The sequence below is a fragment of the Pyrus communis genome, chromosome 16 (assembly GCF_041283825.1).
Source record: "Pyrus communis isolate YQ-2024b chromosome 16, ASM4128382v1, whole genome shotgun sequence".
NCBI classification, from domain to species: Eukaryota; Viridiplantae; Streptophyta; class Magnoliopsida; order Rosales; family Rosaceae; genus Pyrus; species Pyrus communis.
In genome coordinates, this window is record NC_142580.1 from 28,951,158 (window position 1) to 28,975,109 (window position 23,952).

Here is a 23,952-nt window from a genome sequence, read left to right on the forward strand (position 1 = left end):
GCTATGCTGTTGAATCGTTGATTCACGGGAGAGCTTCACATTTCCAGAAGCAGCGCATGCGTCATTGTCGTCAAGGCCCCAAAGGCCCAATGGGAAGTTGCCTTTTCATTCAGAAAAATAATAAATAAATAAATAATAATAATAATAATAATAATAATAATAATAATAATAATAATAATAATAATAATAATAATAATAATAATAAAGTATTAAACAAGGGAGTGCGGTGAGAAATGGGAGAAGTAGGAGTAGCAGCGAGTGGCAGTGTAGTAGGTGGCAGAGGAGGATCATCGAAATTCGCTCTGAGGCATCCTCTTTCTCCGTTTGCGGTGGTCGGATTGAGGAACCTCCGTGCTCTTGAATTTGGGATCATCACCATCAGGTTCTTATTACTTGTCACTTTATTTAATGCAATCCGAATTCCAAATTAAGTAGTAATTAAGGATCAATATGATGATCTGAGTGATTCTTTGCAATTTGCATGTCGAGTTCCTTCCAAATTTCGAATCCAGTGTAAGTATTTGGTATATTCAACGACAACCAATGACTCCAGCTTAATGTGTATGTAGCATTAGAAACTCTTTTTAATTTATCTTTTAATCTTTTTTCTTAAGCAAAACTAATGAAAATGATTTGAAAATTTGGAGTTTTAACGAAAATGACAAAATAAAACGAATACTATCATGATTGATTTTTTAACGTAAACATGTGGTTTTTCATTAAGTGAACAGTAACAAAAGTTTTTTTTAAAGTTCCTTTTTTCTTATAGTAGATGGAGATAGATTTTCATATACGAGAAATGACATTTTCCCTGCGCAAGGCCAAGGGTGGGGAGTATAAATCAAGAAATGGTTTAAAAGATATACATATGGGGTGTGCTATCCACACACCTCTTTTTACTTCTCACACACCCTTGTTAATTTCTGTCCTTGATGCTCTTCAATTCATCCGATCCAACATGCGAAAATTAAAAAGGCTGTATATATGTACATCTAGATATTGAAATGCACCATTTTATAATAATTGTGTGGTAGCTGAGTTGTGATACTTTCTCAAAGGATACATACACACTGAAATTTCTCTGTTTTGTATTTTCCAAAATGATTAAGTAATCTTTGTTTCAGTATTTTGTCATAGAGATGTGGAGTAAGCTGTTGGATTCAAAAATGCACTTTCCCTTAAGATATTGTTGTTTCTTGTGCAAGGCGTTTGATCATTACTGAAAGATTTATGGTGAAAATTTTGGCATGCAGAAAGAAGAGGTCTGCTGAAAGGTTGGTTACTGAATGTTTGGTATCTAAAATGGCTGATTACAAAGGGAAGGCAGTCGCTGCAGATGCCACATCGGGAGCTATGATTTTCGAGCCTATTGTTGAGGATGGAATATTCCGATTTGATTGCTCTGCAAATGATCGAAATGCAGCACATCCTAGTGTCTCTTTTACTAATAGCAAGGATAGAGAAACACCAATAATGAATCACTACACACCTTCATATGTCCCAAGTTTCGAATGCCTTTTGGGGCAGCAGATTGTCAAACTTGAGGTCAGCAATGGGCTTTCATACTGCATTTGGTGCTCTTAGTATTATCTATTTCTTTTTGTGTTTTCTTAACAATTGTATTGCCCTTGCAATGTGAGAATTCCCCTATGCATCAACTAACGTGATAGAATTGCTTCTGGTGTAGCTTCCTTCCGGGACCTCTTTCTATGGAACTGGGGAAGTAAGTGGGCAACTTGAGCGAACAGGGAAAAGAGTAAGTCACTTTTGTTGGTCCATCCATGGAAAGTTTCCCCTCTCCTAAATATTTTGTACTTCTGTTTGATTTAGGTTTTTACTTGGAACACGGATGCATGGGGTTATGGTCCTGGAACTACATCATTGTACCAGTCACATCCTTGGGTGCTGGCTGTTCTTCCAACTGGAGAGGCATTAGGAATTCTTGCTGATACAACACGGCGCTGTGAGGTGCCATGACATCTGAATCTCTTCCCTTTGGGTGTAACTTGTATGTGAAATTGTGAACGTTAAACTTGTAAATTTATTGACCTACTTTTTGATTAATTGTATTTTCTCATGAGCAGATTGATCTGAGGAAAGAATCGATGATACAGTTCATTGCTCCATCCTCTTATCCGGTCATTACATTTGGTCCATTTGCTTCACCTGATGCTGTTTTGATATCTTTATCGCATGTAATTGGTAAGTTCTTTAACCATTTAGCATGTTCTCTTATGCTATCAAAGTGAACCATACAATATATGCGCGCACACACATACATAGAAAGTAAAGGGGGAAGTGCTTGTTGGTACTAATTCATGATTCAAGTTTTCTTCCTGTCTGTTCCATTTCCTCTTTCTTTTGACTAAAAGGTGACCAAACTGTAGGATTGTACACCCAGTTGAAGAGCCTTATAATTAAGTTTGTACAAATTATGATAATTTGATAGTTGTACGAGTCTTCTAGTGCTGAATTTTGCATTGACAGTTAATAAATTGTCTTAGCATTCATAGTTTCAATTTGACGTCTAATATACATGTAATATAAGATAAATTTAATAATATAAGTACTAAATGTGGTGGGTTTGAAGAGAACACAGGTATATGACAGAAGTTATATGTTATGTGATTTCTTTTGATAATTCTTTTTAATTTTAGTGATTTTGTTTTTATTGTTGCTAATTTTCTCACTAGGGACTGTATTTATGCCCCCAAAGTGGTCCTTAGGCTATCATCAATGCCGTTGGAGCTATGACTCTGATAAGAAAGTTCAAGAGGTAAGTTCATAAAAAATATCTGAAGTTAAAACTCTCTCTCTCTCTCTCTCTCTCTCTCTCTCTCTTCCTTAGGCTATCATCCATGCTTAGTTTTCTCTCACTTTCTCTTGTTGGTTACATTTTTCGTCAAATACATTTTCAAATACTATGCCATCAATTGTTTCTGGTGATACGGACAACATATAAATGAGCTTGACAACCAGAATCTCACCTGTTTTTCATCATAGTTATGTAAATTCTTTGACACATATAGTTAGTACAAATCTCTACAGCATGTGATCAATTTGCATGATCATTGACCGGCTTACACTTGCAGATTACAAGAACATTTCGAGAGAAGGGTATTCCTTGTGATGTCATATGGATGGATATTGATTACATGGATGGCTTTCGTTGTTTCACTTTTGACAAGGTATACTTTCACTTAAATGTTCTTTATTAGTGACAATACATTGGGTAGTTTCCATCACATCATGTCATCTGATTAGCTTGGTGCTATTTTGAATGAGTCGTTCCGACTAGGTTCATTTGTAGAATTTTGCTGGATGTCTTTGACTTTTACTTCTAGTGTGAGTTGTGTCATTTTATGTTACTTTTGGAGATGCAGAGAGAATTTACATGGACATATTTAATTGGCTCGTCAGACCCGCAACTTATGTGGTGTGAAGTGTACACATAAGTGTAGCTTGTTGGCGTGTAGCTGTGGCATTAATAACCACACCAGAAACTAGTAACATGCACTGAAAAGACAAAAAAAAAAAAAAAAAAAAAAAAAAAAAAAAAAAGAAGAATTAAAGTTACAGAACAACATCTATGAAATGTCCCATTTTATGATGGACTGAAACTAACCATTTGAATCCATCTGTAGCGTACTATCTTAATTAATATGTTGTTATTGACTTCAACCTCTGAAGCTATGAGAAATAGGATCAAAGTCGGAAGCTAGATAGATGAGTTCCAGGGAAAAGATACCAAGGGAATCATTCTGATGTTTCTGAGGGGGAAAAAGAATACAAAGTCTGGTAACATCCTTGCCCTTGACTGCTTAAACAAGTATTTAGTAGCAGTCCTCCCAGAATACCGAAAAAGTCACATGACTGTCACATGACCATTTAAGAAAAGACTATAAACAGCATCCATCAAATTATATGAAACATAATTGATAAGAAAACAACTAAGCCAAGCAGCTAGCGAGTAAAGTTACTCTTGGAAAACCTCGTACATGCTCCAACTTCAACCCCATCATGAAGGAAAAAGTTAATTCTCTGAGAAAGCCTCCAAAAATCAAGCATAGTCTTCTTCAGAAATCCATGTACTGTCACTAGTAAGTTTACCGAACTATACCAAGAATTGCTTATACTGGTTGCTCGAAGTTGCTTGACTTCTAATTGCGTTGAAAGTTGTCCTTTATTATGTTCTTCTAACAAATACACCATCATGAACAGTTAAGGGTGGGCTAATTTGAACGCTCCGGTGGAATCTATTGTATTTTATTTTGGATGAGAAACTTATTGCCATTCATTATGGACTGACATACGCCGATGTCGTCATTGTTGACTCAATCAACAATGGACAAGATCGTGAGCAGGTCAAATAGTTCTAGTATGAGACACTTCTCAATCCTACACTTACGTATTTGTATTAAGGCAAAATTAAATAAAAGCGCTCCAATTCTACATCTTATTAATTAAACATTTGTGGGTTTTCAACTTTTTATTAAAACGCTTTGTATTTTGATTAAGGTGCTTCTATCTTTATCCATGTCATTTTTTAATTCCAACTCATCATTTTAAGTAAATTTTAAAGAAAAAAAAATGAAAATAAGAGATTTTTATATTGAAACTGATCAGATCTAAAATCCCTAAATTCTTGGAAAGAAAATAAGTTTGAATTTTTTGATTGAGTCATTATCCCAATAAATAATTGTTAAGAATTTGATATAATTAATTTTCAGTACAAAGTTTTAATATGAAAAATTCTCTCTTTTTCAAGGGTCATAACGTACCACTAGATTGTACGTACCAAAGTTAAGTTAACACATTGTACCAATACCATGGTACATGCTAAAACAAGAATAACATAATGTACCAAAATTAGTAATCTATAATGTACCAAAATATTAATGCATACCAAAACTAAGATTATATAATGTACCAATTATGTACCAAGTTATTGGTACGTTATGTTTAATAGGATGTTAGTTGTATTTTTAGAATTTTAATGATATTTTTTATTTGAGTAATGAAAAGTGTCATTTGAAATGAATTATGGGATAATATATCTCCTAGATTTTAGGATTTAGGTGATATTAATTTGTTATTTGATTGGTAAACCAAATGTGTAAGTTTTGTTATTAAAAATTAGATAAGAATGTTTGATCAAAAGTCTAAAAGCTATGGATGTTAAATCTGAGAATTTCAAAACTGAGGCGCCTATATCAAAACACCTCAAGAATGGCATAATTTTGTGGATAACAGTGGGACTGCATTTAATTTCTTATGGATCAAGGTTAGACTGTGGGAGTGTTTCCTAGGCCCATGGTGTATTTTTTTTATGGTCCAGGTTGTTTGGCTGTATTTTATTGGTCTTCTGTTCAATGTTTGTATTGCCTGCCCATTGTGGTGGTTGTGTTTAGTGATCCCTGGTTCACTGTATATGTTTACTGTTCCTGTTATCATATAAAGCTGTTGTCTTCCTATTAACAAAATGGGCATTGGACTGTCATTCCTTACAAAAGAATTTCATCATGATGATATCTTTCAGGAACATTGTTCTGTTCCTATAAACACAATGGATTCTTAGTTTCATTCCTTACAAAGCAATTTCATTTTGATGATATCTTTCAGGAGCGCTTTCCAGATCCGAAATCATTGGTAAGGGGTCTAAATCAAAATGGTATCAAGGCAATCTGGATGCTTGACCCAGGGATAAAACAGGAAGATGGTTATTTTGTCTATGATAGTGGTTGTAAAAGTGATGTCTGGATTTCTAGGGCAGATGGAAGACCATTTGTTGGTACATTTTCTCTATGTAATGGAAATAGAAACCGAACCTAATAAGTTACCATGTTAAGATTTTCTTTCCATTTTCAGGGAACGTGTGGCCTGGGCCTTGTGTTTTTCCAGACTACACACAGGCAAAAGTTCGATCTTGGTGGTCCAATTTAGTCAAAGATTTCACTTTAAATGGTGTTGATGGAATATGGAATGATATGAATGAACCAGCCGTTTTTAAGGTAGCTTTATAATTGTTTATTGGTGCTTTGCAGTTTTTTCATTGGTGTTGAATCTATTTTCCTTGCTCCCTTTTTCAGACTGTCACAAAAACGATGCCCGAGAGCAATATTCATAAGGGGGATGATGAACTTGGAGGGTGTCAGAATCATTCACACTATCACAATGTATAATTTACTCAACGTTACTACTGTGTTCTTCATATTACTTGCTTTTCACAGTTAGTTTTAGCCTTTTAGGTTCAACTCTTTTGAACATCCCTTTCTTATGGCATCCTGGTATGCGAATGAGCCGTACTGGTTTGTGAATGTCTTTCGTTTCATTGTTGTATCACCAATACTATATCTGCGAAACTTCTGAGCTTCAGTTTGCTGATTTTTCTGCATTCTAGGTCTATGGCATGCTGATGGCAAGGTCTACTTATGAAGGAATGAAGCTGGGTAATGAAAAAAAACGCCCTTTTGTTCTCACCAGAGCTGGATTTAGTGGTAGCCAACGGTATGCTGCAACGTGGACAGGAGATAATCTTTCAACTTGGGAGCACCTCCATATGAGCATTTCCATGGTTCTTCAATTGGTATGTTTACTTGCTGTTTACATAAAGCAAAGTTGCAGACTTCAATTTGTTTTCCATGCCTGTTCATCTATGGTTGGTTTGTTGTACAAGAACCATGTGTGCTCTGTATGACAGATCACATCTACAAAAGAAGGTTGAATTTAATAGATATGGTCAACTCATCTTCTCTAGACTTTCTGTTATAAGTATTTTCTTTCGATAAGCTATATTTATTGGCAGCTACATTCTTATTTGTGCTTCATATGCTCTCTCTCTCTCTCTCTCTCTCGCACGCGCACACATCCGTGCTCTTAATACTTCCTTCTTCTTTTTTCCTTCAGTCTTAATGACAATATTAGTTTGAGATTTTACAAAGGTTTGAATTATTTTTAAAGGGGATGAACCCCCACCCAAAATACATAAAAAAAAAAAGGTTTGTCTGAGCATCTTTGTCCAACCCTTTTTGTAATTGCTTTTACTTTGTTTTCAGGGACTTAGTGGTCAGCCACTATCAGGGCCTGATATTGGTGGTTTTGGTGGAAATGCAACACCCAAGCTCTTTGGACGGTGGATGGGTATAGGTTCTATGTTTCCCTTTTGCCGTGGGCACTCTGAAATGGACACCATTGACCATGAGCCCTGGTCGTTTGGGGAAGAGGTTTGTCCTGCTTGAGCTTTATGAAAAAGTTTTGTGTTTCCTGAATTATCCCTTTATGTATGGTGGCTGGTGCATCTGGTTGAGCCACTTTACTGTTACAGTGGAGTAAGATAATCTTCTTTCAAACCAGATAATAACTGTTATACATATAGGACTCCAGCTATGTCTTCTACTCTATTAGTTTTTCCAATTATTTTTGTGTAGTGCCCCTATGATTTTAATTTCTAATTATTTATTAATTACAAAATAAAACACTTGGAAACCTAGGTTTTGGATTTGTTTTCTATGCAGCTCCATGTTTCTTTATGTATTTTGTGCTTTCAAGGAAGTTGGAACAATTTATTTACTCGTAATTATGTTAACAAAGCCTAAAAAGTCTAATGCTTCTGTGGTTTCTACATGTACTGTTATGTTATACACACACACACATATATATATATATAAATATTAATTATATATAGATAAAATATTTCAAAAACGTACAAAAAAGAATCCAGCAGTAGATAAAAGGTTCACAATCACTGAAATTCACTTTGCACCCCAAACTTTAAAACGTTGCAATGATAAACCTAAATTTTGGATACCATGCAATGTCAACCCTCAGTTAGTTGGACCCTTACCTGCTGTGTGGGACCCATTTTTGTGACAGGGATGCCAAATTTACACCGCATAGAAAATAAAAAGATAACAAACTGTAAAAAGACACATGGCCTTTTGAAAATATGTAAAAATGTAAACACTCTATAATGCTAAAAGAAGAAATGAAACTGCTTCTCCTCCATGGAGCAGCAGTGTCTCACCACCTTGGCCAAGTATCATCTCCAATCTATGTTCTTTTATAATTCCAAAGCATGCTTCTGTCTGGACAGAAAGATACCCTGTGCTTCGATCTTGCAACTTCGATGCCCATATTTACCTCAGTGCTTTGATCGTATGTTCTGTTTTACTTCAGTTTATGAGGCTACCTCAACTCTCATGTGAAATCAATCATTCAGAAAATGATATTCAGTTTGTTGCAATCCACTGCTGCTTGTTTAATTTGTGCTTTTGTGTTTTTAGATTTACGGATGGTTTTGTGCCTACCATGATTCCGAACTAATTTCAATTTTATGTCAGTGTGAAGAAGTATGCCGATTGGCATTAATTAGGCGCTACCGTCTTCTACCACATATTTACACTCTCTTCTATATGGCTCATACAACGGGCACTCCAGTGGCAAGTCCTACATTTTTTGCTGGTGGGTTTTTTATGCTGTTGAATTGTCTATTGGACCTGATCACTTTGTTAAGCAGCTAATTACATTGTCGAATGCTTGTGTAGATCCCAAGGACTCCAGCTTAAGGAAATTGGAGAATTCTTTTTTGTTGGGTCCACTTCTAATCATTGCCAGGTTCTTGCACTTTTCCCACAAGATAAAAAGCCAAATCATTTTACATTATGCTTTTTATTGTTCAGCTTCCATCTTCTATGGTTTTTGTAGTCTGTCCCTGTGCTTTTAGCAGACCGATAGTGAATTTGACATCATCTTTGAGAAAAAAAAGGCTTACCAATCTTCTGTTTTATCTCTTCTTATTAGTAAATCTTTTCATTTATTTAGAAAAACAATTTTTCAGAACAGATGCCTCATGCAATACATTTAAATGCATCATGCAATAGTCATTGTGCTTGCAATATCTTTTCTAAATTGTTTATTTTCTGTTGTGAGAACTATGACCTGAGTTTACCAAAGATCTTGTTTAGAATTTAGTATTACTTCCTTTCCTGCTTCAGTTGGATGTGATTCTATCACTCTTGTGTTCCTGACCTTTTATTTCCACCATATAGTTTGCTTCCATCATTCGGAAATATACAAAAAGTTATATATTTATTACTGTTCCCTCTGAACCCATTGCGTGAATGCTTTCTGGTTAAATTTAACTCATGGATGGTGTAGAGGAGATTCAGTTTTGGAATTTCATTGATTAGAAATGATCCTCACATTTTGTTCTGACATCCTTTTTTTCATGGTCAGCACTGAGCCTGGTCAGGGGATGGATAGTTTGCAGTTCACATTGCCCAAAGGAATTTGGTTGAGTTTTGATTTTGGTGATTCACATCCGGTATGTATTACAGTACATATTGATATGTTTTAAGTTTCCAATTTTGTCTTAATATTTACTTGCCACCTCATTTCTTTGTTTCTCTTTTCATTCTCTTCTGGTTATTGTAGGATTTACCAGCTTTATATTTGCAAGGTGGAGCAATTATTCCCGTGGCTCCTCCTCATCAGCATCTTGGCGAATCTAATCAATTAGAAGACTTGACACTCCTTGTGGCTTTAGATGAAGATGGTAATTGTGTTCTGTCAATTTCCTCCCAAAAAAAATTGGATTGTTTGGTTGTTATTTATTAACGTCAACAGTTTCAAGTTTTAGTGGTCTTGCCGTACTTGAGGTCAAATGATTTATCATACTTGGTTGTACCTATCTATTATAATATGCATAAGAAAGTATGAGGTTGAACCCAGAAGGATTGATTAGGACAACCTAATTTTGAAAATCTTGCCTAACTAATTGATCAAAAGTTGTATCTCTTCTTGAATAAAAATTATGTTCACTAGAACCATAAAAAATTTCAATTGGAGATAGCTCTAAGGCCTTGACAACGTGAAGAGGAGTCCATAATCCATGTGTTTTGCGGTTCTTCTCGTTTTTCTTAATAAAACCAGTTGTTCTTATTAGGAAAGAATTACAATTAGGTTTTGTTTTTCAACATTTGTAGTCAAAACTTTGCACTTAGAAGCTTTATGAATGATCTCATTATTTACAGGGAAAGCTAAAGGTGTTCTATACGAAGATGATGGTGATGGATACGAGTTCATGAATGGGGGATTCTTGTTGACACACTATGTTGCTGAACTTCAATCTTCTACTGTTACTGTTAAAGTTTTAAAAACTGAAGGATCTTGGAAGAGGCCAAAACGTCGGCTGCATGTTCAATTATTGCTTGGTGGAGGGGCAATGGTATGGCTTCTTTTCTGGAGGTATACCAATTAGGTGTCTGAAACTATCTTTTGCTAATAAAGTACCATATCAATCCTGAATCCCTCAAACAGGTTGATACATGGGGCAATGATGGAGAGGTTCTTCAAATTGTAATGCCTTTAGAACAGGAAGTTGGGAAGCTGGTTTCCACTAGTGAGAAGCAATACCGAACTCGTTTGGGTAACACTTCTATTCATACTTTATTCGGTCTCATATTATCCTCAACGTGTAGCTAAAGTTTTGCTATTGCCACTTAGTTTTCAGCTATAATTAGCTTCTCTGAAACTGTCTAAATAGATTGTATGAAGTAGGCCTCATGTAACCATCAGGATTTCATAAAGCAAGGGCAAGGATGATCCTTAGTACAGGACCTAAAAAATGGATGGTCCCGATCAGTGAGCAGACTGAAATTGGGATGTTCCTGATTAATGGATGTATCAGTGACAGTGCTCCTGACTAATGCATCTTAAATTGTTAATGTAGAAACTGCCAAGCCTATTCCAGATGTGGAAGTGACTTCTGCGCACAAAGGAATAGAACTTTCAAGGATTCCTATTGAACTGAAAGGTGGTGATTGGGATATTAAAGTCGTTCCCTGGATTGGTGGTAGAATTATTTCCATGATGCACTGTCCTTCAGGTAGTACTTTTACGATTATCTTTTATATATTAATAAATGTAGAATGTATTTTATTTATATGGTCGCTTAATATATTGAACTTATGAATAAACCATTGTCCAATATTCATTAACTCATGGTGGATATCATACTTCACTCCACTGTAGTTATCAAATAGATTTATTTTTCTGTCCAACAAAATTACCCAAGAAACAGCTACAAGTGCAAGATTCCATGAAATACTAGTTTTCCACCACCAAAAGACGTACTTTTCTCAATGAATGTTTAAGAATGAATTAAGAATTTAGCCCAAGTAATCCCTGCAACCTCAACCAACAGCCACCACAGCCCCAAAGAACATAGAGAATGTAAAACTAAGTGAGTTTAAAATGAGCCTCTTTTTTGCACTAATAACACCAATGAGGAGAAAGATAAATATTGGGTCTTCTTGTTTGTAACTAATTACAAGTGTTTGCTCTTCTATGAGATACGATTCTTGCCAAAAGGCGAACCTTAGGAGCAGACTTTCAAATCATTTTAGCAGGCTGGAACACAGCAAGGGACTACTTTCAGTTATTACACGGAGAATTAAAAATATCTTACAAGTTACAATCCCTAGTGTGGCAAACTCCTAGTGTGGACTATGTGCTGAAACCTGAATATTCTCCAAAACAATCCCTAGTGTGGCAAACTCCTCGATCTCTTATGTGCACATAAATTTCTTCAAAAAAACCAAAAAGTCCAATTTTCTTGTTCTGCACAAACCTCTACCATATCAGCCACCCTATAATTTTGATCCATAGCCTCAAAAGGCTAGGAAATTTTGAGCACGAGGGTTAGTCATGAAGTGATAAATATTGAAGTGAGGGATGAGGTTCGCTATGTATTTTGTAGTTTGGCAATGACTGAGATTTTTAGCCACCATGAGTCTATTCTGTTACACGAAGGCGTTATCTATTAAAGAAATTTCTAAACATGCCCAGTCTTTAAGCCATTTTCTTTCCCTTTTTTGGGTGATAAGGTTGAATAGACTAAATTTTGTTTTAGTGATACTCTTATGATTGATACTTTCATGTGGTGATTGCAGGGACACAGTGGCTTCACAGTAGAGTTGACATTAATGGGTATGAAGAGTATAGTGGTACTGAGTACCGCTCTGCTGGATGTACCGAGGAATACAATGTTACAGAGTGAGTTTCTGAAATAAAATATTGGGGTTTTTAGCCAATAGGCTTAATCATTATGCCATTAGTATCTTTAGTTCCCAAAGACATTCTTGTAGTCAAACTAGAAAGTTTTTCATGTAAATAATCCTTTAGTTTTGAGCCTCAAACATCCCATTGGGTTTTGAAGATTTTGTCAACCAGTAGGAATTTAAAATATTTTAGAGTAAATATACTGACTCTTAGGTCGTTTTTATCCTAGACAGCTCTTGGGTTAGGCCAAAAAGAAGGGGTGCAACCACAACTTTACACCTCACTTCATAGTATTGTGTTTTATCTAGTTTCTATCAATTAATACGTCATTCTATTTTCATTGCAAAATATGTGAGAGTTTGAGCCACATTGAATCTTCGTGAAGGATCCCTTTTTTTTTATTTTTTATTTTTTATTTTTTTTAAATCTGATTGAGGAACAATAAGGGGAGTAAATGGATACATATGGGTAGGGTAATATACATATATAAGGACAAATGTGCATGTATGTATTCTCAGTGGTTAGGAATCCACAATCTGTATATCGAACCTAAAGTACATTTTCATAGTTCTTGTAGCTTCATTTTATTCTCTCAAATCTCTCTGCAGACGGAATCTTGAGCATGCTGGAGAGGAGGAATCTATTCTGTTAGAAGGTGATATTGGGGGTGGTTTGGTTCTCCAACGACAGTTAAATATTCCAAAGAATGATCCCAAGGTTTTCCGAATTGACTCTAGCATTATAGCATGCAAAGTTGGTGCTGGTTCTGGTGGATATTCAAGGTTTGTTCCAAATTACAATTTCCGATCCCTTTTCTTTTATCTCTAATCACACACAAACATATAACCAGTAAAAATGTTGTATGCATTGTCCCCTCTTAGTTGTGTGCCCTTTAATTTATCGTCATTTGCAATAAAATTTGGTGTCCTTCTAAAAATAAAAACAATATATAAGTTATATACACGTGCATAATTTGTTTTGTAATTTTTTCTTTGCAGGCTGGTCTGCCTGAGAGTACACCCGATGTTCACCCTCTTGCACCCTACAGAATCTTATGTCTCATTTACAGCTATCGATGGGTCAAAGCATGAAATTTGGCCTGAATCCGATGAGCAGTTGTTTCAAGGGGATTTACTGCCTAATGGTAATGATATCTTTCTTGCAGTGTTTTTACCTTCATTACAAAGTGACATTCGAACTTTATTATCCTACTGAAGATGCAGAACTACTTTTGATCCCTTAAGTAAACGACTAACAACACTGTATGGACTATACCACTTTGATTTTGAATGTTCTACTTCCAGAGGGTTTTGTGTGGAAAAAAATAATATTATATACAATTTGAGTACGAAGAAATCAACAAAGAAGAAAATTAGCGAAGTAGGGGTTTTAGGCCTTGCCTAGTTTAAGAACATAGGATCTCAACGTGACTGGAGGAGAAGTGAAGACAATTTTGCATTTCTTGTTCCTTTTTCCTCTTGCTTTTTATGTCATTACATTCATAAAAACATTTAGGTTATTAAGGTTTTTACTCTGACAAGGATTGTCCTGAAACCGAAAGATTAGACTATTGGAAAGAGGCAACATGAAACTCATACCACACCATGGGATTCGATATTCCACCATGCTCTGAGGACACAGTGCAACTTTGTAGTCGGTCCTAGGTTTCAGAAAGTGGAGCAAAAGGATTACAACAATCATTTTTGAAAAGTTTTGAGTTCACTCTTCTCGGAGTTCTATCATGAATTGCTGTAACTTACCTCTGATAAAAAAAAAAATTCGTCGTTATTTTTGGACAGGTGAATGGATGCTCATGGATAAATGCGTTGGGTTGGGGCTTGTGAATCGCTTTGACGTTAGCCAAGTTTACAAGTGCCTAATCCACTGGGGAACTGGAACTGTTAATTTGGAGCTGTGGTCCGAGGACAGGCCGGTTTCTAAGCAATCACCTCTTAGAATTGCCCACGAGTACGAGGTTGTGACACTCCCGTAGAATAGTTAGTCATCTTCATCCAACTCATTTGCATTTACCAATTCCAAACTAGTAAATAAATACTGTCTGAACTTTGCGGTACAAAGTGTCGATTGGAGAAGTGCATCTTGATACTACATTTTCATGTGAAATTTGGGATTCTGAAATTGTTCATTGTAATAAAGCAAAACAGTGCAATTTCGTCAGTGATAACCAATTGGAGCTGGTGATTCCCTCAGTTGCTGTCCCTTGTAGTGTATATCCTGCAGTTCAAGGCACATATAAGGATATTAAACACCAATTTGAAACTAATCAAGCAAGAACAACCGAATTGATTTAAACAAGTTAATCCCTATTACCGATGCAAAGTGATTGACATCGCGGTGGTGTGCCTCATCCGCCCTAACAACCGTGACAACGTCTCTCAGAGTCGAGTCAGGTGGCAGCTGCCAGTAATCAATGGCAATCGCCGGAGCTGGCACATTCTCTATGTTCCCTTTATCCAGCTCCTTGAGGAACTCAGTGTACGAGTGGATTGCTTCCTCCTCAAGGTACCCAACCATTCGATGAGCGAATTTTGGGGAAGCCATATACCCTACGAAGTAGGCGTTGAAGAAGACGCCTTGAACCGCAAAGACGAGGGCACGCTCGTACCACTTGGGGTTGGCTACTTCCATGAATGTCATGAGGTGCATTCGCTCGTTCTCGGCTTCTTCCAGCAGAGCTTTGATCCACCCTCCGCTGTGCTCGAACCGCCGTAGGGACTTGCAGTGCAGCAACATCCCTCCTACCATTCCGGGAACTGCTGCCACTGTTTCTAGCATCATTGCTCGGCACCCATACCGCCTCTGATATTGTATATACCCACCCACCCAGCATTATATTATTTGACACACTTTCTATAGCAATCTTTTCTCTACTATTATAAAATCAAGAAATTTACGGATTCACCATGATACAAAGTGCCAAACAAATTTTATTTGGACATAAATTGATTCATCCAGAAATCATATAATTAGATAAATAGGAAAATAAAAGGCAGACATGAGATGTCATGTTTGTGACAACAATTGATTATGAAAAAGACATGCATATACCTCAAGTATTCACAATAGAGATTAAAACATTCAAGAAAGTATTCACGTAAAAGAAAAAAGTTATTTACATTTCTAAAAAGTCATTTGTCACTCTTTAATGAAGATATATAAAACAAAATAACGAGGCAAATATGACTTTGTTTTAGTACCAATAACAATTGGAAAATGATGACCCCACTTTACTGTTTATTTTTAGTCTGTTATCAATTCTCTCAATTAGGGTACTATAAGACGGTGACACCGCATTTTTTACACAAGTTCTAAACCATTAAATTTGTATAATTTTAAGAGTAATGCTATGGAGACTAAATTTGTAGACTTATTTTGCAAATTAAATGATGTGTCATCAATAAGAAATTAGCACGTTTATCGACATTTAAGTAATAATCCAATCATCAACTTCTATGTCATTTAGTTTACAAAATTTAGTCTACAAATTTAGCCTCCCTATTATTACTCTACTTTTAATTGTTGAGATGTAATCTAATTAAGTTAATTAATTTTCTTTATTAAATCCAAAGTGATTTAAACAAATTATTAAAGGAAAACGTTTTTCTCTCTCCTCCCCTCTATTTCCTCATCACGTTCTCTCTTTCTCTCTCCCCTCGTCTCTTTCGTTTCAAGTCTCTGCAAACCAAAAAAATTTCTGCAGTGCAAACATTCATCAACTCCTTTTCTTCCTAGACCAGAATATGACTTATGTCGTTCTCTTTTGAAAAAAAAAAAAGAAAAAAAGATGTGACTATGATTGTACACAGAAGATTAATAACTAAAATTCCAGTCAATTTGAAAAGGAAAATAAACTCGAGATGAACTTTAAAAAAGAAAGAAAGGAGAAGAAATTTCTTGTTCTGCATAAACCGAAGGAACAAAATTTATATGGAATGAAGTTAGTGTTGACCCTTATAACTTGTAAATTTATCATCGAAATTGTGATTTTATACCTATTTGATTATTTGAAAGGAATATCATATATATGGAGTAGAACCAAATATATACCCCATGTATACCTGGAAGAATAGATCAGTAGGCCATCGGAGAGATTTGACGGTCCAGTAAGCCATTCTGTCCAACAAAGTCGTTGGCACGTGATGCTTCTTCAGATCTATCGAGACGTCCGCTTTGTACGCCTCCCATGGCTTCATCAAATATCAAATATTTTTATTATTTCACAATATTAAACAAACAAACAAACAAAAATGGTTTGTATGTATATGTTTTTTCTTTTTTTTTTGCAGGAAAAGAGAATTAACACTACTAATTCGTACGTACGTACCCTAAAGCAAGTCCACTTCCATTCGGTTCCATCTTGCTTGGTGACTTTGGTGGGTCCCACACCCCAGTAGCTGGTGATCCCCTTCTCATCATCCTTACCACCGCCGTGGCCAGCAGTTGAAGGGGCCGTAGTGTTATGACCCTCTGCAGCCACGTCGACAGTTGCAGCACTGGTGCTAGCACTCCGGACTAGGGCACCACCACAACCGCTATGAAGATAATTCAGAGGAAGAAGATGACCGGCAGCAGCCATCAGAGACTTATTGGTAGCGCTTGCAGTGGTGAACAGCCGTACTGTGCCCGCCATCGAGTTCGCCGCGTGTCTTCGGCTCGCCATCATCATATTATGTAGACAAAGAGAGAAGATGTAGCTAGCGTTTGTTTGTTTAATTGTTTGTAACTTTGTGAGGTACGTGTGTGATGATTTTTTAGGGTTTAGGGTTTATGGTTTTTCATGACATCTGTGTCAGGGTTTATATACCCAAGTCTCAATTCATTATTAGATAATTTACTGATATTCTCTTGTCGCCCACGCAATTGATGAGCTGCTAGAGCCGTTAGGTGATGGAGATGAAAGGCTCTAATTGTGACACGTCGTCTCTTGTTCGCGGCTGTACTAAAAAGAAGGAATCCTGATGGACGCTTGCCAAACACGGCCTTGCAAACCATGCATTTTCACACACGTAATGACTAATGTACCCTTGAAATATTGGAACTTGCTGGCCACAGCCACACATTGATTTCAATTTAAATGACTCATTTATATATGTTAAGAACATTAAATTAATAGATTAAATTTGTAAATTAAATTATGCATCACCAATAAGAAATAATTGTGCAATTTTTATAAGAGTTTTTTTTTTTTTTTTTTTTCAAATATAGAAAGTTTGAAGTGCACTATTAAATTTTTAAAATGCTAATAACAATTCTCTTAATTAATTACATTTCTATTGCCACCTAATACTGTGATCTAGTGATATTCTTCTTCAAATGGTCTTAGGTTTGATTTTTTCCAAAAGTAAATTTGAATCACATTATTGTTAACCAATTGTGAGGCTTAGCCCATTTTTTCATCCCGTTAATATAAATGGTATCGTTTGTTTAAAAAAATTCTTATTTATTATCGTGGTGTGCGGTGCAACTTCATGACTATCCATATTCTTAGAAGAGGTCGAGGTCGAGGTCGAGGTCATATATGTTAGGGGTACATCATTAATTTTGTAATTGACCTAAAACAGTATTTCTTAGCACACGGTTTCAAATATCCGGTTTAAGATTTCCTTGGGGAGCAAGTATGATGAGGTTGCGTGGATGAGATCGTATTTGCCAAATTGGCATTTCTCCTATTTTAATTGGGATAATGATAGGAAAACTAAATATGTAGACTATACTTTGTAAACTAAATGATATGAAAGTCGATTATTAGATTATTATTTAAATATTGATTACCGTGATTATTTTTTATTTATTGATGATATTGCAATTTTAGCCTATAAATTTAGTTTACCGACCGTTACTCTTTCAATTGCATCATGACAAATTTGATGAAACATTCATAATACCAAAAATGTCCCTTTTTTACAATTTTTAAAAGTAAAAAGAAAAATTCTAAATTATAATTATGAAATACCTAATTTTACAAATCCTAATTTGGAATTATACAATCCCTAAATCTGCACAATCCTAACTTCTTCTTCTTCAATCGAAAAATATTACAATCAAATTAAAGAAATTACCTTTTGGGAGTATTAGTGGTCAAATATGAATGTTAGATGGGAATTTGTATCTCGATTCGCAACCTTGCATTGGATTATGGGCGGAGTCGATGGTGGTGATCGTGATTCATTACTAGTGTGGTGGTATCTTAGATAGCGAGATTAGATACACATGTGTCGTGGTAATGACTTGAAGAGAGAGTGCGCTTCCAGTGTCAAGATAGAGAGAACACAAATAGAGTTGGTACTGGACTCTGGCCTAGGAAAGAGATAATATAGAGTGAGAGTGTATCAAAACATCCAATGGTAAGGATTTAGGGTTGAGATTAAGTACTAATTTTGGGTATAAAAAAAAACTGAACTAAAAAAGGTGTTTGGTAAACACTTAAAACAACTTATTTTCAAAGTTTTGGATGAAAAAAAACTGAAAATGTAAAGCAGCAAAAATGAGTTTATTCTCACAGCATAGCAGAAACAGTTTATTTTTCAAAGTACAGCAATACCAAACCAGCTCTAAATCTCATGGCTATTGTAGTAAGGTTTTTTAAATAGTTTAAAATTATCAAATTAACCTTTTCTTAATTGGTTGAAACGAGTTACCTGTGGAATTTTAACGGATGACCCGATAACGTTCCAATTATTTAATATGTTGACCCGAAACCTGTTATTTTCGTGTTAAATTAACGGAACATGTAAAAAAATTTCTAGGGTGCAACTTGGATATTGGCGTATGTGGTCGGGGTCACATGTTAGGGGTACATGGGTAATTTTGTAATTGACCTCAAACAGAATTCTAGCACCGTTTCAAAAACCCGATTTAAGATTTTCTTGGGGAGCAAGTGGATGAGGTTGCGTGGGATCCAAGTCGCAACGAGATCGTAGTTGCCAAATTCGCATTTCCCTCCTATTTTTAATTGCACCTATATATTACAAGGGAGAAGTCAAATTTGAAGAAACCTTCGTAATGTAAACCTGTCCCTTCATCTTACAACTTTTAAAATGTAAAAATGAAAAACTTAATTAAATAAGTGAAAAAATTTTCAAATAAAAATTCAAAAGAAACAACCTCATCCACGTAAAGAAGTTCGTGGCCTTTATTATGATTTTATTACCAAAAAAATTGTAAATTGTTTTTGAAGAATTAAAATGCAAATAAAAAAAAAATAGTCAATTTTTATAATAAATCTTATCATTGAATAGATAATTATTGATAATAAAATAATTAAATTTAAGGAATTGGACTTATTTTAATAAATTGGACTATTCCTACTATTGGCTAAAAAAATTGGACTTATATCAAGTTTTCCTTTTTTTCATTTTGTAATTTTATTTTATTTTAAAAAAATAAATTATGTTGCAGTCTTATTAGATTAAAAATGTGATCGTGTAAATCTTATCATATTTAGGATATCCTTATTGAATTCTACCATATCTCTTAGGTTAGGTTAGATATTATTCTATTAGAGTTGTAATCCTATTGGGGTAAGGATTTTAGCTTCCTACTACTATAAATAAAGGCCAATGGGGTGACATAACAAACACCTCACAATTACACATCTCTTTCTTTCTATTGTTGTCGCACCCCTTCTCTATGTCCTTTATATTGTTCAATAAATTAGAACTACAACATGTTATCAGCATGCTCTTGCCAGAAGCTAAGGAACTGAAGGTTCGTGGTGGAGGTTCTTCTGCAAATTCAAAGGCTCAGTTGTTTTTTGCCTATCAGGTTCTTTAAAAATAAATTAAGATATTTGAAACGACCATGAAGCATGAAAACATTTCTTATGATGCATGAACCCCTTATATTTATATTTTCCTTCCGATATATATATTGTATATGTTCATATATTTGTCAATATATATATACACATATTCATGCATTACGCAATTATAATTATACTATGTGGAATTTGTGAGCCAAAGAATCAAAAGAAATTAGAAGCAATTAGGGTTTTTCAAAACCTAGAAATTTTGGAAAAAAAAAAAAATTCTAGAATTTTGCGGTTGAGTTGCGGCTTCGAGCTGTGCTGCCTTGCTAAGCCACGCTAGCTAGCATGCAGCCAAGCTGTGTCCAGCAGCAGCCCCTGAACGATGTTGTTTCGATGTTTGGACCCAAGGTAGCAGCCTTTGGGCTTGCTGCATGCAAAAACGACCAGCCTCTGGCCTGGGTTTTAGGTTTTAGTTGGGTTGTAGAACAAGTTTATAGTTTCCTCAAAATATTATAATACTAGTATGTAATAAGGTACCCTGCAACACAAGTGAGTCAAAATATATATGGTACAACAACAAGATATCTCAACATCAAATCTAAATTGTTATCACAAGAAACCGATGCTCATTAATTTATGTAGGCACACAAGTCCATTGTAGAGATATTAAGACAATGGAACATACTGGGTGTAGGTTTTACATTCTAGTACTACATCACATGAGATGCGCTAGTCGCATCACATACGAGTCCAAAACATCACATAAAAGGACATGTTGGCACCTAACTCTGGATCCAAAGCGAATGTAAATGGTGCATGTAAACTACACGTGAAGCTGGTCTGTAGTCTAGGATAGTACAAATAACTAAGAGACACTGTGCAAACATGTAACAATAAGCAGATAAGATGTAAGGGTGTCATGCCACAAGTTATACTCACAAATAATATTATAAACATAAAGTGTACAAAAAATCTATTTGCAAAGCTAAACATGGCATGTCACATCATAGTATATAAAAGCAGTTGTCTGAAAAGACCCACTCATATATACATGCATGTCGTAACGGTCCAACTATTCTGCTCGTGATACACCTTCGAATGGTCCTCTCCTAAATGGGAAACTACACTAATAAACGAAGCTTAGGATGAGAGGAATAAGATTATACCAATTTTAATGCCAAAAGTTGGTCGAACCTCATCGGCAAATGACCTGAAAGTGATGGTCCGAGTTGGAGTTCTTCGTTTTCGTTGGTTTCGAAGTGGATTTGAGCATGCAAGCTCAAACCCATAACCTAGGGATTATGGGAAGTCGTCCTACATCTTCAAAGTCAACCATATCAACAAGGTTTGGTTGGGTTTAGCTTGGAAAAATCCTACAACTCGCCGGAAAAACAGAGTTAGGAAGTTTGTCCTTCAAATGCACTGAAGAGTGCATGCATGCTAAGAATACTTACTGAAAACTCGAGGGAGAGTTTGAGAGAGAAATATAGGCTTACCATGGTCAGAGGAGTGAAGGTTTCATCGACATTGGTTGAGCTTTGAAACGGAACTTTCGTTTTCTTCCGAGTGTTGCAAGGCTAAGGAGTTGCTAAGAATGCTTGTGTAGCGTTCATAAAATTTTTGAGGTGGTGCTTTTGTTATGTTTGGCCTAGAGAAATAGGGAATGGAGAGAGAGGGAGCTACAGGAGAGGCAAAGAGTAGAGATGTGAGCAAGATAAGTGTACAACGAGAGGGAGTGGTGAGTGATGTGAGGTGTGAGAAATAATGGGTGAGGATGAGTGAAGTGTTAATAGGATGAATCTGATGGAGTGTGTAAATGATGTGGTTAATGTGGAAGAGTGTGAGAGTAATGTTGAGTGGATAGGTAGAGAGAGAGATGATGTCGCGTGAGAGAAAGAGAGTAGTGGCAAATGGTATCTGGTGGATTTGATGGGTGACAAGAATGGATTTTTAAAAAGGAAAACTAATGAAAATGGTTTGAAAATTTTGAGTTTTAACGATAAGGACAAAATAAAGGGTAAAGTAAATAGTAACAGGATTGACTTTTTAGTGTGAAATTGTGGTTTTCATTAAAATGAACAGTATTAGGAGCTTTTCATTAATTTTTTTTTTAACCCAATTAAAACAATATTAAAAGGTCACTTGTTTGTCAAATGAAACCATTTCAGAACATTGTTCTGTTCGAAGGAAGAGGATCTTCTCCGGACTCGATTTCACCGGAGCCTCCAGATCCTCCTCCTTCCTCTTCTTTCTCTGCAGGTTTTTGGCCCCCAGAGTCGGTGTCATGTTTGTTCCTCTGGAGTAGGTCTCGGGCGAAGTCAGCGTTGTGGCCTCCCCGTAACTAGTTATCGGAAAACTTCAAAACCACATAGTCGACGACGACTACTACGACGTTGCCGATAACAAGCTCCCAGGAGGCCACGACGCCAACTCTGGCCGACTCCGGAGGGCGAAAAAGTGCAGAGAAAGAAGAGGAAGGTGGAGGATCCGGAGGTCTGGTGGAATCGGCTCCAAAGAAGATCTTCTCCCCTGTTGGAAGCCTTTTTAAGACTATTCTAGGTTTCTTATACAGCATAACCCACAAGACCAATCAGAAAACTGAACCAAAGTAGTGATGTGCGCTGCACAAGTAACGTTTTGAATTTAAATTAGTCCATATAAAAATATAAACTTCACACAGTTTTGTGCACAATATATTCCGTTTGCGTCACATGTTCGTAAAAATGAGTGTTATTTGAAAATAGTAAAATAAGAGTGAAAAAGTTAAAGGAAAATTGAGGTACACGAGGAAGGCCTACATGGCATCTTAGGGGCATTTTGATAATTTCACCCCTACTCAAAATAAAATATAATAAATTTCGGAATGGGATGTCACACTGTGTTAACAAATGTATTGTAAAATAATTCTCAAGTAGGGTGACAGAGGGACGACAGAGAGATAGAAGGGCTCATGTGTTTGTGAAACTGCGTTTTCATCCCCTGATGTTGTGCCTTTATTTGTACTAATACAAGTTGTAAAGGATTTGATCTCCCAAATCCAATGGAATTCCTACTTCTAGTTTACACAATCACATTCCTAAATGAATACTAATTGTAACAAATCCATAATAAATTGTCGCATTTTTTATTTATTTATGAATATTGATTCACGTTGACATAAGGGTATATTTTAGTTAATTGTTAGAGAATTTGTCTTTGGTTAATTGGTAGATTCATTGTTAGGGATTGTTTTTTAGTTGATAAATCGAATACACATCAAGCTATAATCCTATGTTTCAAATTTTGATAATTAGTCATGGAAACTTTTAGCTTGCAATTTTGATTTTACAATTAATTTGAATGAAAGTACTATCGTTTAATTTTTAGTGTTACTTTTTGTCTAATAATTTTTTTAACACTTTTACAAACTGATCTCTTGGGGAAAAATTGGATCCGCCATGGTATCCGCTCCATTAATCTATAATGTTTGTCAACGACCTATTTATCTTTCATAATTTAGCCACCAAAAATATGCATCAACCATACTCGAGAGGCGTCAAAATTGGCTTGAGTTGTTCTCGATGGGATCTCGAGCTAAGTTTTGTTTTTTTTCAATATTTAGGTGTTCTAAGTGGGTCGGGAAGCCTCAATCTTGTATGAGGAGGTCCACAAGGTTGCTTATTTTCATGGTGGCACTAACCATCCTCAATTAGGTAAAGAGTTTGAATGTAACTAAAATTATAGGGTTATTTAAGTGTTTCACATATAAAACAGTACATATCTAAAAAAAGTTTGAAAAAAGTGGAACATGTTTTTTTTGGAGAAAGACTTTGCTCCCCAAGATCCTCCTCATTTCACTTAATTTTTTTTTTTCCAAATGTAGAAAGATTAGGTGAGATTAGCTTTTCAGCAATGGTCGCGTGCGAAACACCTACCATCTTCCAAAAGGGGTGAGGACCATTACCTGCAGAAACCTCCTGTTCACCTCTCCTCCACCAAATTTATTGATAATAAATTCATGATGAAAGTAAACGATACAAGTAAGGGGACTATGTCAACACCCGTAAGACAAAACGATCAACGAAAATGATAATAAGGACAAAAAGAAATATCACAAGCATGGGTTGAAGCTACAATATCTGGAA

The 23,952-nt window shown here is 35.7% G+C and overlaps 2 protein-coding genes across 3 annotated transcripts; one reads left to right on the forward strand and one right to left on the reverse strand.

The window, feature by feature from the left end:
- The first annotated feature begins 184 nt into the window (after nucleotides 1–184).
- HGL1 (heteroglycan glucosidase 1) lies at nucleotides 185–14,270 on the forward strand. Of its 2 annotated transcripts, none has more exons than XM_068469648.2 (23): nucleotides 185–382; nucleotides 1,254–1,545; nucleotides 1,688–1,756; nucleotides 1,831–1,968; nucleotides 2,085–2,202; nucleotides 2,694–2,776; nucleotides 3,093–3,188; nucleotides 5,623–5,791; nucleotides 5,869–6,011; nucleotides 6,090–6,176; nucleotides 6,401–6,586; nucleotides 7,056–7,223; nucleotides 8,340–8,460; nucleotides 8,544–8,613; nucleotides 9,235–9,322; nucleotides 9,433–9,553; nucleotides 10,032–10,225; nucleotides 10,318–10,426; nucleotides 10,730–10,885; nucleotides 11,952–12,054; nucleotides 12,669–12,842; nucleotides 13,059–13,204; nucleotides 13,860–14,270. In XM_068469648.2, the coding sequence occupies exons 1-23, from the start codon at nucleotides 234–236 to the stop codon at nucleotides 14,051–14,053; spliced, it is 3,174 nt and encodes a 1,057-aa protein (XP_068325749.2). In that variant the 5' UTR covers nucleotides 185–233; the 3' UTR covers nucleotides 14,054–14,270. The 2 variants fall into 2 exon arrangements, with proteins under 2 accessions (XP_068325749.2, XP_088544372.1); XM_088688246.1 differs by having other exon boundaries at nucleotides 203–382; nucleotides 1,206–1,545.
- On the reverse strand, nucleotides 14,068–16,860 carry LOC137730683 (ubiquinol oxidase 2, mitochondrial-like). The gene is made up of 4 exons (XM_068469649.2): nucleotides 16,406–16,860; nucleotides 16,140–16,268; nucleotides 14,392–14,880; nucleotides 14,068–14,295 (listed from the first exon to the last, which is right to left on the reverse strand). Exons 1-4 carry the CDS (start codon nucleotides 16,745–16,747, stop codon nucleotides 14,236–14,238), a joined length of 1,020 nt encoding a protein of 339 aa, XP_068325750.1. The 5' UTR covers nucleotides 16,748–16,860; the 3' UTR covers nucleotides 14,068–14,235.
- Nucleotides 16,861–23,952: the final 7,092 nt, after the last annotated feature.